Genomic DNA, 22,408 nt, shown 5'->3' with positions numbered 1-22,408 from the left:
TAAAACTGAAATTATTCCTGGCAACCCACAGTGAACCCCCATGACCCCTGTAAAATTCGCGCTGAGTGCTCGGCAAAGGTCCGCCTGGGTCAGGCCTATGCCTGTGCAGGCGAATGCATCCTGATCCTGCCCAGGCGCACAAGCGTCAAACACTGATGGATGCGACATCGCCTTGTGAAATCCTTGCATGAAGTCACGTGGCCTCTTATGCATTCCGCATGCGTACGTGGTTCTGCATAGTTCACTGCTCCGATAGGCTAAGGAAGCCACCAGGCGACATTTCTATCAGGAGATTGCTAATCGGCTTCCGTATCAAATGCGCCGTTGCATGAGCTGTGTATGATCTGTAAGCGCCTTATGTGATGTTGCGCCTGTCATGACAGACCCGATGCGTAATTACTAAGGATCGGATGGAGGGCATCTCTTTCCACATGCACTCTGACCACCAAATAGTACGCCCATTTTTCCGCTGTGCATGCCGATTTTTCAATGATATTCTAAATTCGTGTAAGGCGCAAAGGCGTGTAAAGGAGTGTAAATTTCACAAACATTGCACAAAAGTAGAAAATTATTTGCTTGGTACAAAGACTGCGGGCACTGAGATGACTTTCAGTCGTACCAGTCGTCATCAACCTCCCAAGTATAATGTGTTCCGTAAACTACGGGCACTGAGATGACTTTCAGTCGCATCAGTCGTCATCAACCTCCCAAGTATAACGTGTTCCGTACAGTGCAAATGGAAGCTTAAAGCAGTTTGACAGCAAAAAAAAAGAGTTTGTTCTCTGGAATCGGTAACTGCTTCACCAACGACGGAAACATCTCCACTCTCCGAGCTCACGAGCCGCGTTGATTACCTCCACGCCAGCGTACTCACGAGGTCAGCCACCAGCACTCTCCATTAGCATCGACCTTGACCCCGGGAATGAACATCCTGCCCTTTATCAAAACGCCACTAACAATGTCTCCCCTCACAGGTGTCAAGACCGAACACCCCCTTATCCACATCCGCCACGGAGCGTCCCTTAGGACCGGCGCCGGCCGTGCCCCTCTCCCCCTGGACCGGCGGCGGACCCCGCCCGGGCCTGCGCCGTGGAAAGCGAGAGTGACCTGCTCGCGCCGATGATCGTCGTATAAAACGAAAGCGTCGGCAGCGCCAACACCGTACTCTCCGCTCCACCTCGGACCTCGAAGCACCACCAGGTACGTGGCGCGCCCCAGTGCCCGCCTTTCCATCGCGGCGGCGGCGCGCGGCGCTCGAGTGACCGACGCGGAGAGGGGCCGGCACGCGCCGCCAGCGCCGGCCCAGCCCGGCCCGCCCGGCGCTCGGACCGACGGCAGGCGTCCGGCGGCGAGGTCGTGATCAGTGATCGCCGGGCGAGGCTCAGATGACTCCCCGAGGGAGGCTCAAGTGACTCCCCGAGGGAGACTCGGGTGACTCCTCGAGGGGGCTCGGGTGACTCTCCCGAGGGAGGCTCGAGTGACTCCCCCGAGGAAGGCTCGGATTACTTCCGGACGATTCCACCGCGTGCAGTCAGGTCTCCGGCTGGCGGACCTGGTCCACTGTCCGCTGTGCACGCCTGGCCTTGTTGGAGTTTCGGTTCGAGGCTTAGTGAAGTGTTAGCATTGTTCCTAGATGTACTGGATTCTCAACGCACTTTTGGACGCTTTGCCTAAGCGACAGCTACAGGCCCAGCTGTCGTCATTTCTGGCAATAGTGCCTGACTTGAACTAAGTCGTGCAATGTGTGGCTGAGTTACAAACCGTTCGTATTCTGCCAGCTTTCCGCGCATTAAACCAGCCGAATCTGGTGGTAATCGACAATCTTCGCCACCCATTTGTGCACGACTCCCGGTTCATTCCCGGCCCACTGCCACAGTTCCTCCCCCTCACCCCAGTCCACGCGGCACGTGCCTGACCAACGTCGGCGTGTTGTGATAAGAGCTGCCGGCTGGGAGTTTTTGCAATTCAATGATCACCAGTTCCGCGAAGCCGACACGCTAGCGCGAACGCGGCCCGTGAAAAACGTGTCGCGTCTGTGAGATCAGCCGCACACAGACAGCTTCATTTTTTTATGTTCTCTAAGTGGTTTTCTTTGTCAAGTACAACACAAGACCCTTCGAGACAGATTTTCGCCAGTGGCGCTTGCGGCACTTCTATGTCGGTCGCATCATATTTCGATGAGGCGTAGGTTGTGACATGTTTCTTAGTCCCTTCGGGTACCACGTGTGGGAGGGGGTTGGTCTCTGGTTGCACGATAGCCCCTGCGCACCCATAGGGTCTCCGGAGTCCCTGAGGTTGTATACACAGCTGTAGGTCGACGTACGTCGCGTCCTCTGTTAAAAGTCCGATCGCTGTACAAAATGAGCCACGTGGACTAGCATTTATGTGGCATGTAAAGAGACGTGGATTAAAATATTACACAGTTGCCATGTTGTCTGCCGAATAATTTTCCTTGGTGCAGCACATAATTGACTTTGAGAGAGGTTTGGTGAAAATTCAGCCTTATGTTCTAGACCATCTGAATTGCGAGCATTTACTTGAGAAAAGCCAGGTAGGCGTGCGAACAGGGTTTAAACGCATAATGATATGTCGTTTTATTCATTCTTATTGAGATGTCAAACAACCAAATTGTCAATGGTTGACTCGGATGTTCCAATCGCTCAGACTAAGTAACCTGTTTATTCAAAACAGACATTGTGCATGCCTGAAGCCCGCAAATCAAATATGATTGATGAGTTCCTAAACTATGCGCAAGCTGCGTTAACACAGCTCAACGATTTGAATGTGTTTAGTCATATAAATGATTGGCGGTGACGTCCAGCTGACAGAGCTGCTCTTTTTGGAGGACTAATGGTTTTGGCAGATCTGGTGATCAATGTCGTGGTCAGGGTTAAAACATGAAACCGCAGTCAGAGGCCATCCGCGTCAACGCCTGACACTTAACTAAGCTAACGCTGACCTGCCGTTATCGTTAGTGTCAAAACATTGCTGTTGGCCAGCGCTTGAAAGCAAAACTTCGCACATTTCATTTAGGCCGCACACTGCGTGCTGTTGTTTACTAGGCGCATAACACTGCAATATTCCTTTCGCTTTGCGATTCTATCAGTAATGCACGCCACTCTCCAGTCACGTTTGACGCGCCCTTTCCACGTTCCGGCATGCATTTCGTACTTAATCTCTGGCTCCTCGCCCGCTGGGCGCACGATCGCTCCATACTGGATCCGGGTGCGATCCGGATCCAGGTGCGTCTCTTATCGGCAGCTTCCACCGCTCCGGTGCGGAGCAGCGCCGGCCGCCGCCGCCCCGGCCGCTGCCCGTCACGTGCCGCCTTCGGCTACCGGTGAAAGTGATGATTTCGGGCCGATTTACGGTCGCTATACATAGACGAGAGTGATTTCCGAGCGCTCATGCACGAAATCGCGCGCCGAAGCGACCGGCCGGTGAAAAGCTGCCGGAGTTGGCCGCGCTCTCCCTCGTCCCTGCGCGGTATCTGCCGAGTCAGCGCGCCCGGCCTCGCCGCCTGGCCCAATACCGGCGACAAAAATCGACGGCAAAAAGAGCGCGCGGAATCCCCGTACGTTTTTCGGTGGCGGAAAACGGATCGTTAAGACGGCGTTGTTAGGGGCCGGATGTCGGATTGTTAGCAGGTGGTTGTGTTGAGCGTTGGCTCAAAGCTAAAAACGAGTTTAATTATGTGGTACCGAGAACGTCATTGAAAATGCAAGGGGGTGTTTGGTGAGACGTGGACCATACCATCAAAGTTGAGGCAGTACCGAGTAGGCTACTTCATCCGGTTTTTCCACGGCAAAAGCTGAACTGGTTCAGTAAAAACCGGCTGCGGTTTCTAATTTGGCCACCTCTATTACGCACCTTGGTGCTGCAAATAGCATGTGGATGGGAATATCTACGAAACAAAGGTCTTAAAATATGTCACGGTTGTCTTTGAAAGTTTGCAGACGATAGTCTCGTAAGTTCAAAGCCACTCCTAAGATGTCCCTACACTCACGGCAAACTTGCATTAATCATAAATGACTTGCGTCATCCTACAATTGTCCCTTCGCCCATCAGTCTTGGTGCTACACCCTCTTTCTATCGTACAGTTTCCACCAACGTTGCTCTCTTGCACACTCATCGAAGTCACCAGTCCCCCGTTGTATGGCTGCTGCGGGCCATTTGCATGTGTAAGTGCGCCTCCAATTTCATGCTTGTGAGCTGTCACCCAAGCTGGCAAAAGACAATGCGCTCGCTGCTGCGTTTCGTTCTCGGGGACGGCTGACGCCTCGCTAGTCATCCACTCACCGCGCAGTCGGAGCCCTCAACTATCCACGTGGGCTTTCTCTGGGCTTTCGCGTTTCATTATTGTGTGCGGGCGCTCACTATAACTGGCCAGTGCAATGTCCATGTCCGTCTTCCGGGGCGACGCTTATGCGCGCTGTGGCATCCTGACACTTCCGCTTTGGCCAGTCTAAGAGATGGCCCGTTTCCGCTGGCCGAATGGCGTTATCCGGTGCACCAAAATTAGCGATTTCACGGCCTAGCGTCGGTTGGTCTGCATCACATCCTGTCCCTTCCGTAACTACTCGACGGCTGTCGGGGCACACCCAAGCTAGCGGCCGCGAAATCTGTTGCGCTAGCGCGTTGTGACACGGGACGAATTCACGCTCAAGCGCCGCGTGGGTTACAAAAGCGCTCCCGATTTCAGTGTGATCGCCTGTTCTGCCTCCTGCCGCGCCGGCCGCCGCGGCCGCGTCGACAGGGTTCGTTACGAATAGATCGATGAAGTGGCGGCGTCCGGGCGCGCCACGGGACTTGGCATCGTTCCATTAGCGGCGCTTTCTCGCCGTCTTCCAGGGGTCATTATACGTCGCCAGCGCGGCTCGGGCGTCGTCGACGTCTTCTCAGCTCTCCCGGTTGCTAGCCGGGGCCCGCCCCGCCCGGGGCCGCTGCGGCGCTGCTGACGCGTGCGGAGCAGGCGAGAGGCCGCCCGCCGCCCGGAGAAAGGGGGCGACCGGGCACGGCCACGCCGTGGCGGCCGGGCCGGACCCAATGACAGGCGCCTAACGAACGGGCGCAAAAACGCGCTCCCTAGCATGCCCGTCAGCGGACGAACCGAGTCCGGCCGGCGCGGGGCTGACTCTCGCGGCCGACCGGGGCCGGGAGGCGCCCCGGCAGCGGTGGGAAGGCTCCAGCGGGACTCCGGGAGCCGTGCGGCGGCGGCGCGGTGGGGCTCCGCGGGAGAGAGCCCGCTCCAGCGGACCGCCAGCTCGTGGGAAGGGCGCGGTGGTCCGGTGGGCCCGCGGGAGGTGGTCCGGAGTGCGGTCAATTTCCACGCTGGGTTCCGGCGGCTCCCCGGGCAGAGAAAGTGATCATGTTATGCAAACCGGGCTTGAGGATCGCACGCTCAGAATAACCCGGCTCATAATTGATGGGCGTGATGGGCGTTGGGTTAGGCCTGCGCAACCGGACTGAACTTGGTCGCACGGACCACAACGGGCGTTGCCTAGCAATGGTAGCGATGCGCATGTCGCAAAGTAATTACCGCCCTTGTTATACAAGGCACAATCAGAGTAATTTTCACTGGTCATTGCACAATGATTATGGGAAAGCAAGTACATCAGCGTCGCGGGAGTAGAAACTAAAGCAGCAGGTCCGAATTATCGTAGTCTAGTCGATCTGCCTTTCATCGGCAGTTACGCAGCGGGATGTCCACAAAGTACGTTAAGCCCGAGCGATAAAATCCATTGGCTATCAGCTAAACGTCCCAGGCTGTGGCGCTCACCGCGATTACAGGCCCCGTAAGTGCAAGCGCACGTGCCTGTCGTAAATTCCCCGTGTTGGTCCTCACTCGCAGCAGTCGGGCGGAGAATAGCCTCATTCTATACCGCTCCAAAACAAATGCATCACTGAAGCCGCCGCATCCTGCCTCGACGCTTGCTCCAGCCCCGTGGCCACCGAAGGTCGAGCCTTTTCGTAAGACACATGAATGACTTTATAATGGGGCGTGCTGGCTTCACGGCTGGCTACCCCTGCTACCTCTCACTGCACGGCGGCCGCCGGGCGAGCGTCGGCCGGTCCCGCTGTCTGACTAACTGGGTGAACGCCGCATTTCGCCAAACGTCATGGTGGTGCTGATGTAATGCTCACATCCAGCGGCCCGGCGGGCTTTCCTACGCACGTAGACAGAGAATGTGACATGACGGGTCTGATGATTGTGTCATCCGCCTTTCGTGATGTGGGCCAGTATGTCTATGAGCACGGTGTGGCGCGCTAAATGTAGCAGAAATTTGTTTGGGAACTTTCACATCAAGACTCACAGGTTTTGAAAGCAGGAGGCTTCAAGGAGCATGCCGGCTGTCGAAATTGCTAAGGTTTACTGTTCTTCCTGTGTCAAACGATGCTAACGGCCTCCAGCGCGTTCATTGCAAATTTTGTAGGCGGGTATATTAATTTTCCTTCGCTACAATCTCATTTGTTGTGCCAATCCAGTAAGCTTTTTTAGGATAACATTACTCCGATGTATCCACTCATACAGCCTACACATGCCAGCCACTGACAAACCAGCAGTAACACGATCTGACCACACACGCGGAGAATGCGGAATCGTACAGCACGTAGACGTGACTGTCCGAACACAGCCATCCGACGGCGAGACGGCGGCATCCCCGAGGCGAGGCCGTTATCGTGTGTTTTACGGCGCTGCCACCATTCGCCGCTGCTCCGGGTGTGTCCATCAGCTGGCGCAATCAGTTCCGGTGCGCCAGTCTCGTCACAGCGCGGCCCAAGCGCTCGGCTCCAGATGAAAGGGTGATAATGCAGTTCGGACGCGGCTTTCGCGCCATGATTGCGCGCGACAGGGCCATCCCCGGCGTGGGACGTCCGCGTGCGAAAGCAGCAGCGACACCTTGAGCGTGGGTGGACAGGTTGACCGGAACCTCAGTCATCCGGTGAGGAGTAAAAGCTTCCGGGAGTCCCTGTATGGCTTTTGGTGAAACCAGACCAACGCAGAGGGCGGGACTTTGCGCGACTGTGCTGAGAGACTGCCAGGTAATGCTTTAAGATGGTGTTCAGATTTGTCGTTACAAGTGTGTTAACATGCCCGATGCAGAGGTCATTCGCAGCTGGCTTTGTGTTGGCTTGAAGGACACAAACCCCCTGCTCGCTGCAATGAGTTTCACTAGGAAAAACGGAACAAAGCGCGGTGCAATGTTTATGCGCTTTGTTGTGGGTGTTTGAGAGACAGTGTGGACAAGAGCGTCTCGTGACAGCGCATCCATTTGAATAATGATTGTATTGTCCAACGCTAGAAAGGGGTGGTGGAAACCATTGTGTCAGAATGTGTGCAAAGCACTCGTCCGAGACTGGGTTAATGACGCATAGTGTGGGTTTCGTTGCGGGTAACACGTCGTGCTTGCGAAACCGCGACGGCCAGCCAGTTCGATGACCAGCGCACGCACGTTCACTCGCGAGCAACTCATGCATGCCTTATGATTGCAAAGATGCATGCCATACTTTCATCGGTTTGTGGCTGGACGTGCTTTTCTGCTATGACACCTGAAGTCTAGCGATAAAAAGCCGTTACAATTTACGCGACCGATTTTGCTTAACAACTGCAAAAACGGAGTGAATCGTTAAAAGGGACGCACGTGGAGCCACCTGTGAACATGCCCCTACCTGCGCGAGCAAGGGTGGGCCCGTCTCCTGTATCGGCTTATCCGTCTCCCGCGATCAGGGAGCCGGCCGGTTCGTGACGTAAACGCACCCGAATGCTGACCCCGCTGTCAGTCGTAGAGCACGTCCCACCGTGGCAGAAGGCCGGAGCCTCTCCCTCCTCTCGTCGGGTACGACTCCGCGTAAGCTGCCTCCGCCGACGGGCGGCCCTCGTCCCCCGACTGCCCGTCGCCTTCTCCCCTGGCGAACCGACGCCACGGCCACCGACCACGGCGGCGCCGGGCCTCCCGCCCGGGTGGCCCTCGTCTCCCGACTGCCCGCCGCCTCCTCCCCTGGCAAACCGACGCCACGGCCACCGACCACGGCGGCGCCGGGCCTCCCTCCCGGGTGGCCCTCGTCTCCCGACTGCCCGCCGCCTCCTCCCCTGGCGAACCGACGCCACGGCCACCGACCACGGCGGCGCCGGGCCTCCCGCCCGGGTGGCACGCGCGGGAGGCGGCGCGAGCTTTCGTCAGCGTTTCGCCTTGCCTTTGGCGCTGCAGCTTTCGCCTTCGTCCGCGGACGCTGCCGTGGCGGCGGACCTACTGGGAACCGTGCCAGCCGCCGCGCTGGCCGAACCGGCGTCCGGCAGACGGGACGGCTAACCCGGAACAAAGGCCTCGCTGGATGCGGCCTCCGGCGACCCCGGCTGGTGGCACGACGGTTGGCGGTGGCCCGCGACCCGTGTTGCAGCGCTCGGCGGGCCCCGTGGCGCTTTCTTCATCACGTGCGCAGTTTTGTCAGGGCGTTTCGGATGCATGGCTCCGAGCCTGGCACGTCGTGTCGCTTGCACAACCGGCTGGAGGCGCGTGATGAGTCGGGGGCGCCGGTTCCGCCCGCCTCTGGTGCGCACTGCGATTGCGTCCAGGGCGCAGCCCGACTCGAATTTCAATGAGGGTCCGATGTAGACATTACTCCGATCGTCATCCGCCCGTGACCAATGACGTCACACCACCATATGTGACGTCGGCTAACAAGCCCAGAAGCATTGCGACCGTGTCATTACAGGCTGCGGTCGCAGTAATGGATATTTGTTTCGGATTTGTGAGGCAACGCCGCTGCGTCGGAGCTGTGGGTCTCCCCAGCAGGGCGCCTTCCGACGCACGAGCGGCTGGGGTGGCGTCAGCTTCCATCGGACAGGCCGCGTTTCAGCCTCGTCACCGATTAGACAGCGTTCACATGCCGCCCGCTCGCCGCCGTCCCCACGCCAATAAGCGCTGTGAGAGGTTCAATTTATCAAAGGCGGAAGGCGTCTGACTCGCGGGTTTCTCCGCGGGGATGCGAGGATGTTGGCGAAGTCGTTGCTTACAGCGAGCTGCCTTAGGTTCGAGCAAATGGTATGGGAGATGGATGATAGATGCTTAATGTAAAGAATCGTCAACGATGAACGGAGTGACGTCACGCTTATGAATTGCACGATCCTCATTGTGACTCAAGTGATTTTAGGCATTGTCGCAACCATGATTTCAATGTCAGCTGTTGCCAAAAGGATGGAGACACAGTCAGCTGTTACGTTTTCGAGTGTCGCTCGTCCAAGCCCTCTCTCCACTTTCCTCTCGTCCGCCGTTAGCGCTTTGTCTCCCCGTTTCCCCGCTTTCCTCGCGTCGTTTCTCCGTCTCTCCGCACAACGCTGCGCGCTTCTGCACCCGGCGCCCCGCTCAGCTGCCGCTGTCGCCGGCCGCCCGCCGCATCACGGCACCGCCGCTTCGCTCCTGACGCTCCTGCCCGCCCACAGAATGTTGCGGAACGCGCTGCTGCTGGCCCTGGTGGCCGTCTGGGTGGCTAGCGGTGACCCAGAGCCGTCGCCTGAGGCGAAGCCGGAGGCTCGCCGCGGCCGCCGCCCAGCCGGCTTGCTCCGCGCCGGCTACGGGCCGCCGCCGCTGTCGCCCAGCTACGGCGCCCCCGCGCCCTCCTACGGCCCCCCGGCGCCCACTTACGGCGCCCCCGCGCCCAGCTACGGCGCGCCCGCCCCCAGCTACGGCGCGCCCGCCCCCAGTTACGGCCCGCCGAAGGAGGAGAAACCCGTCTGCTATCCCAAGACGCACTTCAAGACGACCTGGGGCAAGATGACGCAGTACAAAACGCACTGGGCGACCAACAAGCAGGTGGTGCCATACACGATGTACAAGTACGTAACGGAGACGCTCTACTGGCCGACCACGGTCACCGAGTGGAAGGAGATCATCAAGACGCTGCCGTACAAGCTCATCACCGAGACGCAGGTGGTCTACAAGACCAAGGCGCTGGTGGACAAGCACCCCGACTACACCAACACCGAGTACGTGTGGCACACGCACAACTACATGGACCACCACACCGTCACCAAGCACATCACCAAGTACGCCACCAAGACCAACTACTACACCGACACGGTCACCGAATACATTAAGAAGCCCGAGTACCACACGCAGACCAACACCGAGTACGAGACCAAGTACCACACCAAGAAGGTGCAGGAGCCCTACTACGAAACCGTTTATGTGAGTACCGATGGGATGCAACGGCTGGGAGTGCGTCGGCGGTCATCTCGTGCGCTGCTTTTTCCGATAAGCCGGTGTCAGCCGGAGGAAAGTTCAAATGGGACAGTCTTGTTCATAGTTTCCTTTACAAGAAGGAACGTCGACTTATGTAAATCCGGGAGCGTCACTTGCCTTTTTGTGTCATGCGGTGGCTTAGCACGATCTTATTCACTTGGTAGCAATCAGAACCCGGAACATGACGCGTTTCAACGATGAAAACTTTCTGCTTGATGAATGATGGATGACAAGTTTTTTGCAACCTGTTCTTACTGGAAATGAGTTTGTGCCTGTGCCCTGTCACCCACCAGCGTAAGAACTTTAGCACGCCCTCCCTCTCTGTGCACAGAAAACGGTGAAGAAGCCGCAGCAGATGTACGTGACCGAGTACGCCACCAAGCACCAGTACCAGACGGTGTACGCCACACACACCGAGCACGAGTACCACACGGTCACCAAGTGCCCGAGCACCAGCTACGGACCTCCCTCCTACTAAGCCAGTCATGGGTGAGTGGCGTGGGTTGTGGGCGCGGGCGAGTGGCTGGGCGGAGTCCGTCACCCACCGGCGTCCGCCCCTCCCTGTGTCCTGCGGAGGAAGATAAAAATACGCCGCGACCGCTCGCGCATGCTCAGCCACCACGAGATCTGTTAAGCTGTAGCGCAGAGGAGGGGCCGCTCGTGTCCGTTAAGTAGGGCTAACTTGGTCTTTATGCCACGCGCGCCGCCGAGGTTACCGACGTCTCACTCAGCGCAGACATGCAACAGAGCTTGGCCAACAGCGTGACGCGGCCGAAGCGGCCGTTTTCCGTCAACACTCGCGCGGGTCGACGCAAGACAATGCCGAGCCGCTGCACGGTCCCCGGCGCGCCGATCCGTAGCTCTATCAGTTACAGAAAAACGCCGAGCCGTGCGAGACTTTCCAGTTAAACAGCCGTCATCGCCGTCCGCGCGCCGGAAGTATCTACGACTGCGCGGCTAAACCTGTCTGACCTCCGGACCCCACGGCACTTAACACCGTCTGATCGCGCCGCGGGGTCGTCGGGTCACGCCCCGGCGGCGGCGGGTCACCCGAGCGCGGCGGTGGCCGCCCGGCTGCCCCACCGCCGCCGGGGCTCGCCCGCACGTCCGGGTTTCCGACGCGTGCGCCCGGGGTCGGCCTGCTTTCGGCGCGTTGCGCCACGTCGTGCGATCTGGACGATCGGTTACATCACTGCGCCGCGAGCGTCGCGTCCGCCGCGTCCGCCGCCGCTGCGGCTGCCCGCCGGTCATCGGCTGTCCTTGCGCCCGCTTTCCCCGTCCGTCCTTCGCTCCCGTTTTCACTTTCGAGAGGCGCGCTCGTTTTCACCGGGGCGGGGCCGTCCTTGTTTCCCTGCCCGCGGTGGAAGGCGCCTCGTCCCGACGGACACAGACCGTGGTAGCGCTCCACACCCGTTGGTCATTGCTGCGCAGGAACAGATGCCCGCTCGGAAACTCGGACTTTGGCTGGTCAACGTTAACATTGCTAAGATGTACGTAAGCGGGCCGTGAACAGCTCGTGAGGGGCGGGCAGCGCGTGTGATCGGCCCAGTTCTACCAGGGCGCGCTTCGAACCCGGACGACAAACGCGGAGGGTCGACAAGCAGCTTGTGAGCGTCTTTTTACCAGACTTCTTGCGCCCCTGGCGGAACTGGACTGGACCGGGTGAAAGGAAGTACCATGGAGCGCCGCCAGCGATAGCTTTCGCCGCGCGCTGTTCAAATAGCGGGCGCGTCGAGAGTTGGTCACGTGTAGTCTCGGCGAATCCGGAACATCTTCTCCCCTGATCTGCGCGCGGGCGGCGCACTCACGCCTCACGCACCGCGCATGCACACGGTGGATTTTGGAGCTTCATATTTTCTAATTGCTCCGCTCGGAAATTGAAGCATGCAGACGAAGACGCTAAGTCTGAAGCAGTGCTGCTTAAGAGGGCGACATGTTCAGCCCACTTCAGGGGTGCATCGCCCTGCAGAAGCCGGCCGTCTACTGCCGCGCGCGCGCGCGCGCCGTGTCCGAGAGCATCTCCGCTGCTCCGTGGCGCGCCAGTCATGCCTGTCTGCGCTTTTAGAAACCGTCGTGTCATTGCTGGCGCGCGGGAACACAGCTGCCTTCATTACTCGGAAAACGGCGTGGCTGGCAGCAGACAGTTTCACCGGGAGCGCTGCTAGCGCCCGTGCCGCCCTCTCCCCCTACCACAGCTCCAAGTCATCAGTCACCAGACGTCTCTCCTTTCCTTGCTCTCTCTCTCCATACTGGCGATAATGCAGCTCCACTGCAGTCTCGCTGCTTATCACCGTGGATTGGGGATTGAAGACGTCTCTCCCTCTCCTGCTCTCTCCTTCTCTCTCTCCCTCTCTCCCTCTCTCCCTCTCTCCCTCTCTCTCTCTCTCTCTCTCCTCTCTCTCTCTCTCTCTCTCTCTCTCTCTCTCTCTCTCTCTCTCTCTCTCTCTCTCTCTCTCTCTCTCTCTCTCTCTCTCTCGACTGGCGATAATACAGCCCCACTACAGCTCCACTGCTTACTGCTGTGGATTGAGGAGTGTGCTTGTCGTTGGTGACGGAGGATGAGACGAACTTTGTGACTGCCACGTCCGCTGTCATGCGTTATGCCACTGTCAGGTACTATGTGCATCATGCGCACTTATTGGGCATGGCAGAACACTGCTGTGCCGTCTCGTTCGTTGCGTCGTTGCAGCGCTGGCGGGACCAGTGTGCGCATCCCAGCCCCACTGTGGGGCCGCTGTCGGCCGACGCCGGCAGACTGCGTGCCGGCCGCGCCGCGTGGGCCAGCCCGCGCCGTTAGTCTCCCCGAGCTCCCCCAGTCGCCACGCTCACCGGCCGCACGCCCCTTTCAGAGCCCGTCCGACCGCGGCCGGCCCGTGGTCCGCCGCCGCCGCCGCCGCTGGCTCGGCGGCGGCGCGGCAGCCGCCGGTTCGGCCGGCCGGTCGCCGACCCAGCCCCGGTCGCTTCTGCCGGCTGCTGCTGGCTACCGACCTGACCTGGTCATCCGACCGGCCGACCGCCGCCGCCGCCCGCGCGCCGTCAGTCTTTCAGGGACGCCCGCCCGCCAGCTAGTGCTGCCATCTAGCGCGAACGTCAGGCCAGGTGGTGCCACTGTCGGCGCCGCCCCCATCCGGAGGCTCGGCTTGGAAATGCGCGGTGATCGGCTAAATTAATCGAGATAGATTGTCTCAAGGTGGGCACAGACGGCTGGTTCAAACGGGTGTGCATGCGCTGGTGACTAGTACGTGAGAACGAGAGCTAGTAATCACTTGGGCCGTTCTCTCACCCGCTCACAAAAGTGATCATTGTGCGCATACCAGTGCTAGTATTGTTTTAGTTGCATTCACCTCCGTTAACTGTTACCTTTCCGGATATTTCAATGCTCATGTATGGTTGTTACGTCAGCCTTCGCAGATGTCATGGCGCTGTTTTCTGCCACCCAACCAGAGTAAATTATTGTGTAATGTATGGCTGTCTGCTGTTTCTTTGTAAATACATGAACGGATTTTGTAGTCGTGTGTTTGAGGACCGAAAGGAAAGCATCGCGCTTGCTGCTGCCATTCGAATATGGTGAAATGCAAGCGTCTAGTGGACTGGGCGTTTTTCACAGATTATTATTGCCTGACTCGCCCGAACCGCGTCCCTAAGACTTCAACTGTACAGTCACGCTACACGAAGACAACAGCATGGCAATTGTACAGTCACGCTACACGAAGACCACAGTATAGCAAAGGTGTTGGGAATCTTTCGCTGAATGACACGACGACGCGTCATAAGGTCCTCGTGACGTCTTAAACGTCTTGAAAACATGATGGTAACCACCCTGTGCACAACTATGCCATCACCATTGCTTGTCATGCTTCTTTGCGTACGCAGTATCTAAAACAAACATAATGATCAAGCGGCCTGGGATAATAATGATCAAATATAATGATCCCGATGGACTGGGCGACGTCACGATGTCTTTATGTTTGCCTTCGAAATAAGTGATTACGAAGTGTGAACAAATAAGCTATCTTCTTCGCACCTTTGGGGAAGTTTATCCCTTTTCACAAACCGAATGGTTTATACTTTTGTATTTACACACCAGTCAATGTCAACGAGCCGCATACAACATAACCTTTCCGTCCTCTGCTGTTGGGTTTTCAGAAAGCTGTTCCGGAGCCTGAGCGCTTCGCATCTTAGAAGTCGTCCTTGGACCGCCAGCACAGGGCTGGGCACACAACAGAAGTTTGAGTTCAAAATAATATAATTGAAAACCATTTGCAGCATGCCATCCCCCTCAAATAATTGTTTCAAACAAAAATATACGATTTTCTATTGGAGCTGCCTGGATCAGTCCTGCCGACCGCTATAAAAAGCTGAAAATATTAGTGCCGATTGCACTTTCGCGGTCTTCAGCGCCCAAAACCGCACTTTTTACCATTTCCTCGCATGGGTTTTGAAGTGGCAAACGAAAAATGTTTGCTGTGAAGGACGACTGCTCTACACGGGCAGATACTGAGCCCGTATCTCGACGATCCAGCTTGACAACGACTCATAAACAATGCTGTTTAACGAAGGAGAGAACGGATGATGGCACCGGGTTCCCCTTTTTGTGTTGTCTGACATGTGCAGGGGGCCATACGACATGGGACTTCAAACACCGATTCGGTCAGGCTGTTGGCTGTTTGCAAGGGTTGATGGCACCCACCTTGGCGACCGCAGCATGTAAACAATATGCGAGCATAACTGAGAGATGCAAGTGAACCTGCGCCAGCGATCGATTGGAAGGTGACCCCCGTCAACTTTTTTGAAATCGCCATCAAGTCCAACATGCTGTGGCATGAGTCAAGAGACTGGACCACGAAATTACATCGTGAGATCGTCCATATTCAAGTCTACTGCAACGACGTCCACATAAAAACGCGTTCCCCAAGACTTACATTATGCTGACCACAAAACGCCATCAATTTGCAAACTTGCGCATTATGAGTTCAAAGCTTGTATGTTGAGTTGACCTCCGGTGTACCGGGTGCTGGTTAAACAGCGTTGTAGCGTTAAAGGACAATTATACCGACAGTATTCAACATTTCGAGCTGCACTCATCCTCAGGAAATGGATGTTGAGGATGAGCACAGGTCTAACTACGAGTCCCGTCGATATAATTATTTAACATTACAACATCGCTTAACCAGTAACTCCTGGTCATTAACTCAACATAAGAACTTGAAATTTATAATGCCATAAAACCAGAAGCTGAAAACTTAAGCTGAAAGAAGAAGAAAGAAGCTGAAAAAAGCCTGCAAGCTCAACTAGTACAGGATGGACTTCTCAAATCAATCTTCAGTGTACAGGTGTATGCATTGCGCATGTTTTGAAGGCCTCTGGGTTTATCAGTTTCAGTTTCTGACATCGGAGTCGTGGTAAATGATGCCATTCACACCTGTTCTGAGTCCGTCCCTTCCACATCGCACATGTGTCTCATTGGTCTGTGAGGATAATTGCGAGTAGTGTAGTCCGCATCAGGTTCACAGATTTCAAAAAGCAGCTGCGCGGTCGCACATCGCAGCAATATCCCGCTTAAATTTTTTTCGGCGCCAACGGCATTGATTGAGTACCCCAGATCGCGGTTGAGCCGTGTGATTGAGCACCTTGATCTCCTTGAGATGACTTCCACGCCGATTTCTTTGCAGCGGCGGGTGACCGCGATGACCGTGTCAGATAGTTTGGCAGCCTCCCCGTACAGCGAGGCAGCGTTACACTTCAGTCGAACATCGCAGACGCAAGCCGACACCCTGCTGGCAATGTCTCGTTAAAGTTGCCTCGTTAAAGTTAAAGGTAAAGGAACAGGGGAATGTGAAATTAATCGCTTTCCCCGTCAGCCCTCACATAGACCTCTCTGTCAGCATGCGTGACGTCACGGAACCAGCTGACAGTCGCACTGACGACACATGGGACGCAACCCGGATGAAGAAACTCGTGAGCATGAAGTGACACCTATTGAGATGATTCAGATGGCGCGCTGACGAGATGACGACACTCCATTATATTTGGGAATGGGAAAAACGGAGAAAGACGTCGTATCGTGTATTTAACAAAACTTAAATACAAAAGCTAGCAGGTCATCTGGAAGACAGCTTGTAACGTTTTTTTCCTTTAAATGCATTCGTGTACGATCCATGCCAAATTTCCCGCAGCTAAGGGCGGACAGCTGACCCTCCTGCTCCGAACTCCGCCGCTGCTCGTTACTGGCATCACTGCCGACGCCTTATTTGACGCGTCGGCAAAACAGCACGCCATCGCCAACGTTCAACAGGCTGGCGTGGACTCGCGGGTCTGAGGAGGCCCGTTTGTTCAGCTCATTGATGGCGCGCGTGTCGCTGTCCATGGCGTCCTCATCCCCCAGCACCCTGCCGCCCCAGAGGGCATTGTCGACGACCAGGATGCCGCTGACACGCAGCAGCTGCAGCGCCAACTCGTAGTAGTTGGGGTAGTTGGGCTTGTCGGCGTCGATGAAGGCGTAGTCGAAGGTGCCAGCCTCGCCTCCGTTAATCAGCGCCTGTCCAGGAACGGGTGACAGAACGGAACGGGACACTGGCCGCCCGCCGGGCTCGGCAGCCATGGGCCAGCCGCTTCTGAGACTATGCAGAACAGCTCAGCATCGCGTATCACTGACGTGTCCATCGGCATGGCAGTCAGCTATGTCGACCACAGCGACAGAAGCACCGAGTGTCACGAAAAAGAGTGAAATGATCCACCTGCCGTCCGCGGTACATTACAATCAGGACAGCATATGAGCCCGAGCAGGTCTGAACCCCAACTGATAGATCTACTGCTGCGTCTGATCAGACGTTTGAGTTCTACCGCAATTTTTTTCGTCATGTTACGATGTTAAAACTGCATTGCTTTCATCATACTCATCCGAAGTTGCCATAGCAATGCTATCACAAAAAAACGTTTATTTGCTACGTCCAGATCCAAAGAAAGAGTTAAAGCCTAGATAAGATACTGCCTACATAAGACGGTACGAATACCTCTATTCCTTGCAGAATAACCAATATGGAGGATTGAGGAGGAGAGATCGATTGGTGTTTCGGATACATGGTTTTATCGAAACAAATACATTTAGTGCAGATTACTTCACTTCATATTGCTTTGTAAAGCAGCCTAAAGTTAGAGTAAAGTAAAGTAGTAAAGTTACGCTCATGCTCAGAGGCGCAGCCAGGCAATGTACGCGGCTCAGTGAGTACGAATCACGCAGGTTTTTAACTTTCTGTCGCGAGCCCTCTATGGCGAAAAACGAAAAATCCGCAACGAGGGGGCGGGGAGCCTTCTCATCTGCGTCTCTGCTTATGTCGAGCCATCGTCTGCTGCGTGCCGGATGTGGTGCAGCGCCACGGGCAGGGTGAAGCTTGGTACCCCAGCTGGGTGTCGGCAGGGCCTTTTGCGCGATCCAACATCCCGGCTGGAGCGTGGCCCGGCCATGACACAGGTGAGAGGCTCATGGGTGAAGGCACAGGGGGGGGGGGGGGGGGGGGGCAAAGGGCATTAACTCTCATTTTCAAGGCGGGGGCCCAGCAATGTTAACTGCCCCCCCCCCCCCCCCCCACTCTTCCAGATTGAAATTGCGTTTAGCTTATTTTCGTACTACAATGAACATGCATGCCGATTTACCAAGTTCACCCGCCATCTTCCTGAAGATGAGTCATCTTTTTCGTTTGCCCACTGACCATCACTCAATGTCACAGCCGCGAGGCTGACGCCGCGCGGCTTATGGAGACTGCATCGCCAGGCGTTGGGGCTGTTTTTGCTAAGATTTGCGAGCGCGCGTGTTCAGATCCATGTTGCATAATTTTTCTCAGCAATCAACTCTGACTGAATGTTGAACAAGTTAAGACGAACATAGCCTTGCTATGCCAATACAAGTTTAGGACCTCATTCCGGTCCACAATCGACGCCCAAGGGCCCTCAATATATTTGAAGAAGACAGAAATAGCGATCTGGAACTCGATTCTGTGTGACAAGTACTGGACTCCCTGCGGAGATCAGGGATGTCGCTGCGTTAATGGGATTCATGTTTTGATCCGGGGCCAATTGCGTGGGTCAGAAGGCCTCATGTGTCAGCGAGGGGAACAATATGTGATATGATGCATTCCCCTAAGGGCCCGGATCAACCAGGAGATCCCACCCCGTGCCACCAGAATGGCAGCGAAAAGACACCCGCGATGGGACGGAATGGCCCTTTAGCCCTCTACCGGGAACAGTAATGTGCCCCTAGTGTTCTTCTTAAGGGGCCCCTTGCCCGGAACGAAATAGGGTGTCTCATTATTGTTGAATAGAGTGGATCAAAATGAGTTAAAAACTGAACAAGGCCATCCATAATGCGCCAGAACGTAATATGTTTTATACAATCAACTAGTGAAGCAAATTCCATACGTGTTTAAACTTGCTCGCAAGCAATGTCGGGAGCACGGACAACGATGGCCTGGGTTGCAGCTTCCGTTATGCTGATCCATAAATGTGCAGCAAAGCATCCATACCAGCAGTTCGCAGTCAATCATGCGGGAGACAGCGGAGCCAGGGTAGTGGCCGCCGACGACGGACGGGAGAAGATAAGGAATATATGGTAGAAGGGCCTTAATCCTGTGAACCGGTTTTTACAGGAGGAACCCCCGTTGTATGGCTTCTGTCACACTGTTTTTGGCAGTTACTATTTTAAGCTTCCGAATTTGTTTCAGCCTAAAATACTGTGACGAATCTTATCTCTTGAAAGACAGCTGGCGAAATCTAGGCGCATGAAAACTCGGGCGCACTATGGGCGATCGATTCACATTCGGAACTCTGACCAGCCCATGCCTCTGTCGCATTTTGGCATCTACCCTGTGGAGGCAGATTACTCCTCAGTGATCCAAAATGCCTACTCGCTCGTGAAATTTCGTCTCCCCAGGGAAAACAATGACGCAATGGACAAGTGACCCCGAGAAGCTGGATGGCCCTATTTCCCAAATGGCATAAACAAGACTAAGACGCAAGGTTAGCAACAACGAGGAACAGCTGTAAATGTATATCTAGCACAGCAACCGTGACATCTATTTTTCCAAGATCTGACGTACGACTTAAGCGTGGACAATACCTCCATCTCTAACTCTTCCCTCCCTGTCAACGAGCTTGCGCTTCCCAGAAAAGTTTCTGAAGCATACCTCAGGCCTGACCGCTCTACTTTTTGAAACGTTCCTACGCCTATTAAGCGGCCTCACTTTGGCTCTGACGTTGCAGTAGTTTGTCTGGGTATGTCACGGCGGACCATGTGGCTACTTGCTGCATGGCAAGTACCAAAAACGTCATGGTAAGTACCAAAATTTCAACATTGCAGCACCCACAGAAGCGTTGCATGAAGACTGAATTCGTACCTGAAGAGTTTCGGTGGCTGGGGCGATCCTCAGGTCGATTTTGCTCTCCACACCGGCCTCTTGCCACACTGGGCGTCCGTACTTGTTCACCCACTTGTCTGTGATGTCACAGGCAGTAACTTTGCCGTCAGGTGGCAGCACGAGAGCGGCCGCCAGGGCGCTGCAAACGACAGCCACACTGTTGAGCCCGCACAAAGTAAACAAACGCAGCTGCGATAGGAGGTTTGCTCACCCGTTATACGGATGTCAACGTGCAGATCATGCAAACAGAGCCATCTATCGGACAGTTTTTTCCTCGATTGCCTGCTTTCTGTGCCACCCGACCCACACAATGAATAACGTGACTGGGAACTTCACGTCATAAACAAGTTACTAACGATCTAGGATTTTTAGCATCACAACATTCGCCAGCGATAAAACTATGTACGTTAAAGCGCTCTGAGCATTCAACCTACCGGAGCCCTAACGCGACAAGTCTGGTCATGGAGAACAACTTATCTCAAAACCCGTCCGCGCTGAACATTACCTAAGCAGCGCACTAGTTTCGCTGCAATAGCAGTAACTGTGCGCGCCGGTCTAATGGCACCTACGTGGGGCACACGATCACGATCCTCGGCGGGCGTCTAACGTGGCACCATCAAGATCGCATCTCATAGGCCCACAGCAGCCAACTACGCAGACGGCTTGTGATTCATAATATCAGCACCCTCGGATGCAGCTGCGACAACAGCCCTGTGATCAACGGCTATGTCAACGCAAGGGGTACAATCCGCTTGTTTGACGGTCCGTCGCCTGCTGCCAGAATGAAATGATTTTCTGACGGGGATATATATATATATATATATATATATATATATATATATATATATATATATATACAGGTCAGGGTGTACTTTCCTACCTAACGTTAGAAAAAATCATTGTACACCATTCGTCGTGTTTAAGGCAGGACATATCGTAAATAATCACAAAACAGGTAGATTCATTCTCTTACCTTCGAATTTTTTATAATCACGACGGCGAGCTCCCGAGCGCCGCACACACACAGCGGCCGCGACACCGGCGCCATTACTGCGCGCGGTCACATTACTGCGCATCAAGCAGCATCAGGAACCATAAAAATGTACGGGGCCAAGGTAACAAGAATTCATGAAATTTGATCCTCGACACCAATCCAAACAGACAGCACAGAGAAAGAGCCAACAATATCGATTGAACTGAAGCATTTCCAGCAATCTTAAAAACGGACCAAGCCACGGGAACCCAGCACCGAAGCCAAGCCAACGTTTTCGGTACAGCACATTAACGTCTATTAGCGCAGTGCATCTCATATACGAGTCCGGATAATACGATTCGCACTTATTAGAACGAAACACACCATGACGACAATGTCGCTTTAGCTGCAACACTTGGGTTCAATTAATATGACTACTCCGTTGCCGTGAGATGCTGCCATCATGTCGCGCGGAGGGACTGTCGTAGCACCCTCTTAAAGCAGTGCACCTCTTGTACAATTACAACGAGCGAGGCTCGTTGTAATTGTAAATAATAATAAAATAAATGTAATAAAAATGAGAACGGGAACGTAGCTGACAAGAGGCCAGGCATGCCAAGGTCACCCCTACCCTGCCCCGGGACCGCGTGCCGGGCGCCTCTGGTTACCTGTAGCCCGTGTACACCCCGATGTCGAGTGTCTTCTTGGCGCCGAGCGTCGTCAGCAGCATCTGCAGGAAGTTCATCTCGTCGCAGGCGCTCAGCATGAAGTGGTTCGCGTCCTGCAGGCTGGCGTCACGTAGCTTGACGAGGTGTGGATTCAGCGGCGTCATGTGCTCTGCCAGGTACCGCTGCAGCGGGCCAGCGTTATCGCTGTGCTCCTTGATCACCGACATGACGACAGCTGGCGCAGGCTCCAGACGGCTGGCGCAGACTCCGGCACGCGATCAATGCAACACACCCGCACGCAGCCACCGGACACCGACTGTTCGGAGGGAGGAGCCTGGACCCCCGGCCTGCGGGGAGGGGGAGGGGTAGAGTCAGCCGGCGTCGGCGCTCACCCGGCTGTTGCTCTTGTAGCGTCACAACCAATCAGCGACGTCGCCGGACGGCGGCGATAGCGCGCAATAGCCTGCGACAGCGAGGGCTGCGACAAGTGTGCAGTACAGGGGCGGATCCAGAAATTTGTCAAGTGGGGAGCGGGGGGGGGGGGGAAGCACGCAATATTGTGAGCCCTCTTAGAGTTCAGGCGTCTCCCCCAAAAAGGTCTTCGCATTACGACAATCAAATTTTAAGCTTTTTCATGTCCTATTTTGCATTCGGAAACCTGTGAACTGTGAAAAAGGTCTGAACCTTTTGTTCTGTGCGCAGCCCTAGCAAAATGGACGCGCTGCGTTTACACATACATGAAGCTTATCCGTTTTCTCTATATCATGGCAAATCCTTTCATTTTGAGGCTACGTTTTCGGAAAAAGCATGGTAAAATAAACTAGAGTTCGCTGCCAAATACCCTTACAATCAACAATGGACTTGATTCCTAGCTTAGTAACTGATAACCGGCTGGTCGATGTGATCAGCTGATGGCTGATGATATAAGCGGAGTTTTTGCTTTGTTTGCTATGAAGAGTACGAAAAAACTGTTCTAGCATTTAGAATGTGTTAAGCACGTGATGAACAAGTATGACAGGCGTCACAATTTCAATAACCAACGGAAATGATAGATACAACGTCCACGGCACGTAAAATTATGTTCCACAGTTGCACCTAAATATTCATCGGCGCATG

General features: G+C 55.1%; 2 protein-coding genes across 2 annotated transcripts; one reads left to right on the top strand and one right to left on the bottom strand.

The window, feature by feature from the left end:
• Positions 1 to 1,143: 1,143 nt before the first annotated feature.
• Positions 1,144 to 13,130, top strand: LOC119104160 (DNA-directed RNA polymerase II subunit RPB1). The gene is made up of 4 exons (XM_037227844.1): positions 1,144 to 1,200; positions 9,443 to 10,187; positions 10,573 to 10,730; positions 13,091 to 13,130. Exons 2-3 carry the CDS (start codon positions 9,444 to 9,446, stop codon positions 10,717 to 10,719), a joined length of 891 nt encoding a protein of 296 aa, XP_037083739.1. The 5' UTR covers positions 1,144 to 1,200; position 9,443; the 3' UTR covers positions 10,720 to 10,730; positions 13,091 to 13,130.
• A 3,173-nt stretch (positions 13,131 to 16,303) lies between these two features.
• LOC119104148 (caffeoyl-CoA O-methyltransferase 1) lies at positions 16,304 to 21,665 on the bottom strand. Its single transcript, XM_037227835.1, has 3 exons — positions 21,293 to 21,665; positions 19,631 to 19,790; positions 16,304 to 16,779 (listed from the first exon to the last, which is right to left on the bottom strand). Exons 1-3 carry the CDS (start codon positions 21,517 to 21,519, stop codon positions 16,489 to 16,491), a joined length of 678 nt encoding a protein of 225 aa, XP_037083730.1. The 5' UTR covers positions 21,520 to 21,665; the 3' UTR covers positions 16,304 to 16,488.
• Positions 21,666 to 22,408: the final 743 nt, after the last annotated feature.

This window comes from Pollicipes pollicipes, unplaced genomic scaffold (genome assembly GCF_011947565.3).
Source record: "Pollicipes pollicipes isolate AB1234 unplaced genomic scaffold, Ppol_2.1 Scaffold_2555;HRSCAF=2994_pilon_pilon_pilon, whole genome shotgun sequence".
NCBI lineage: Eukaryota > Metazoa > Arthropoda > Thecostraca > Pollicipedomorpha > Pollicipedidae > Pollicipes > Pollicipes pollicipes.
The sequence above is the reverse complement of the archived record's forward strand: the minus strand, read 5'-3'. Positions and strand labels throughout refer to the sequence as shown.

Bases quoted from the DNA above. Each gene is read 5' to 3' on its own strand.
- LOC119104160 (XM_037227844.1), top strand. From the start codon at position 9,444: ATGTTGCGGAACGCGCTGCTGCTGGCCCTGGTGGCCGTCTGGGTGGCT. The intron at 10,188-10,572 runs GTGAGTACCGAT...CTCTGTGCACAG, and splicing joins CCTACTACGAAACCGTTTAT to AAAACGGTGAAGAAGCCGCA.
- LOC119104148 (XM_037227835.1), bottom strand. From the start codon at position 21,519: ATGTCGGTGATCAAGGAGCACAGCGATAACGCTGGCCCGCTGCAGCGG. The intron at 19,791-21,292 runs GTAACCAGAGGC...TGTCGTTTGCAG, and splicing joins GGGGTGTACACGGGCTACAG to CGCCCTGGCGGCCGCTCTCG. The intron at 16,780-19,630 runs GTACGAATTCAG...GTTCCTGGACAG, and splicing joins CAGCCACCGAAACTCTTCAG to GCGCTGATTAACGGAGGCGA.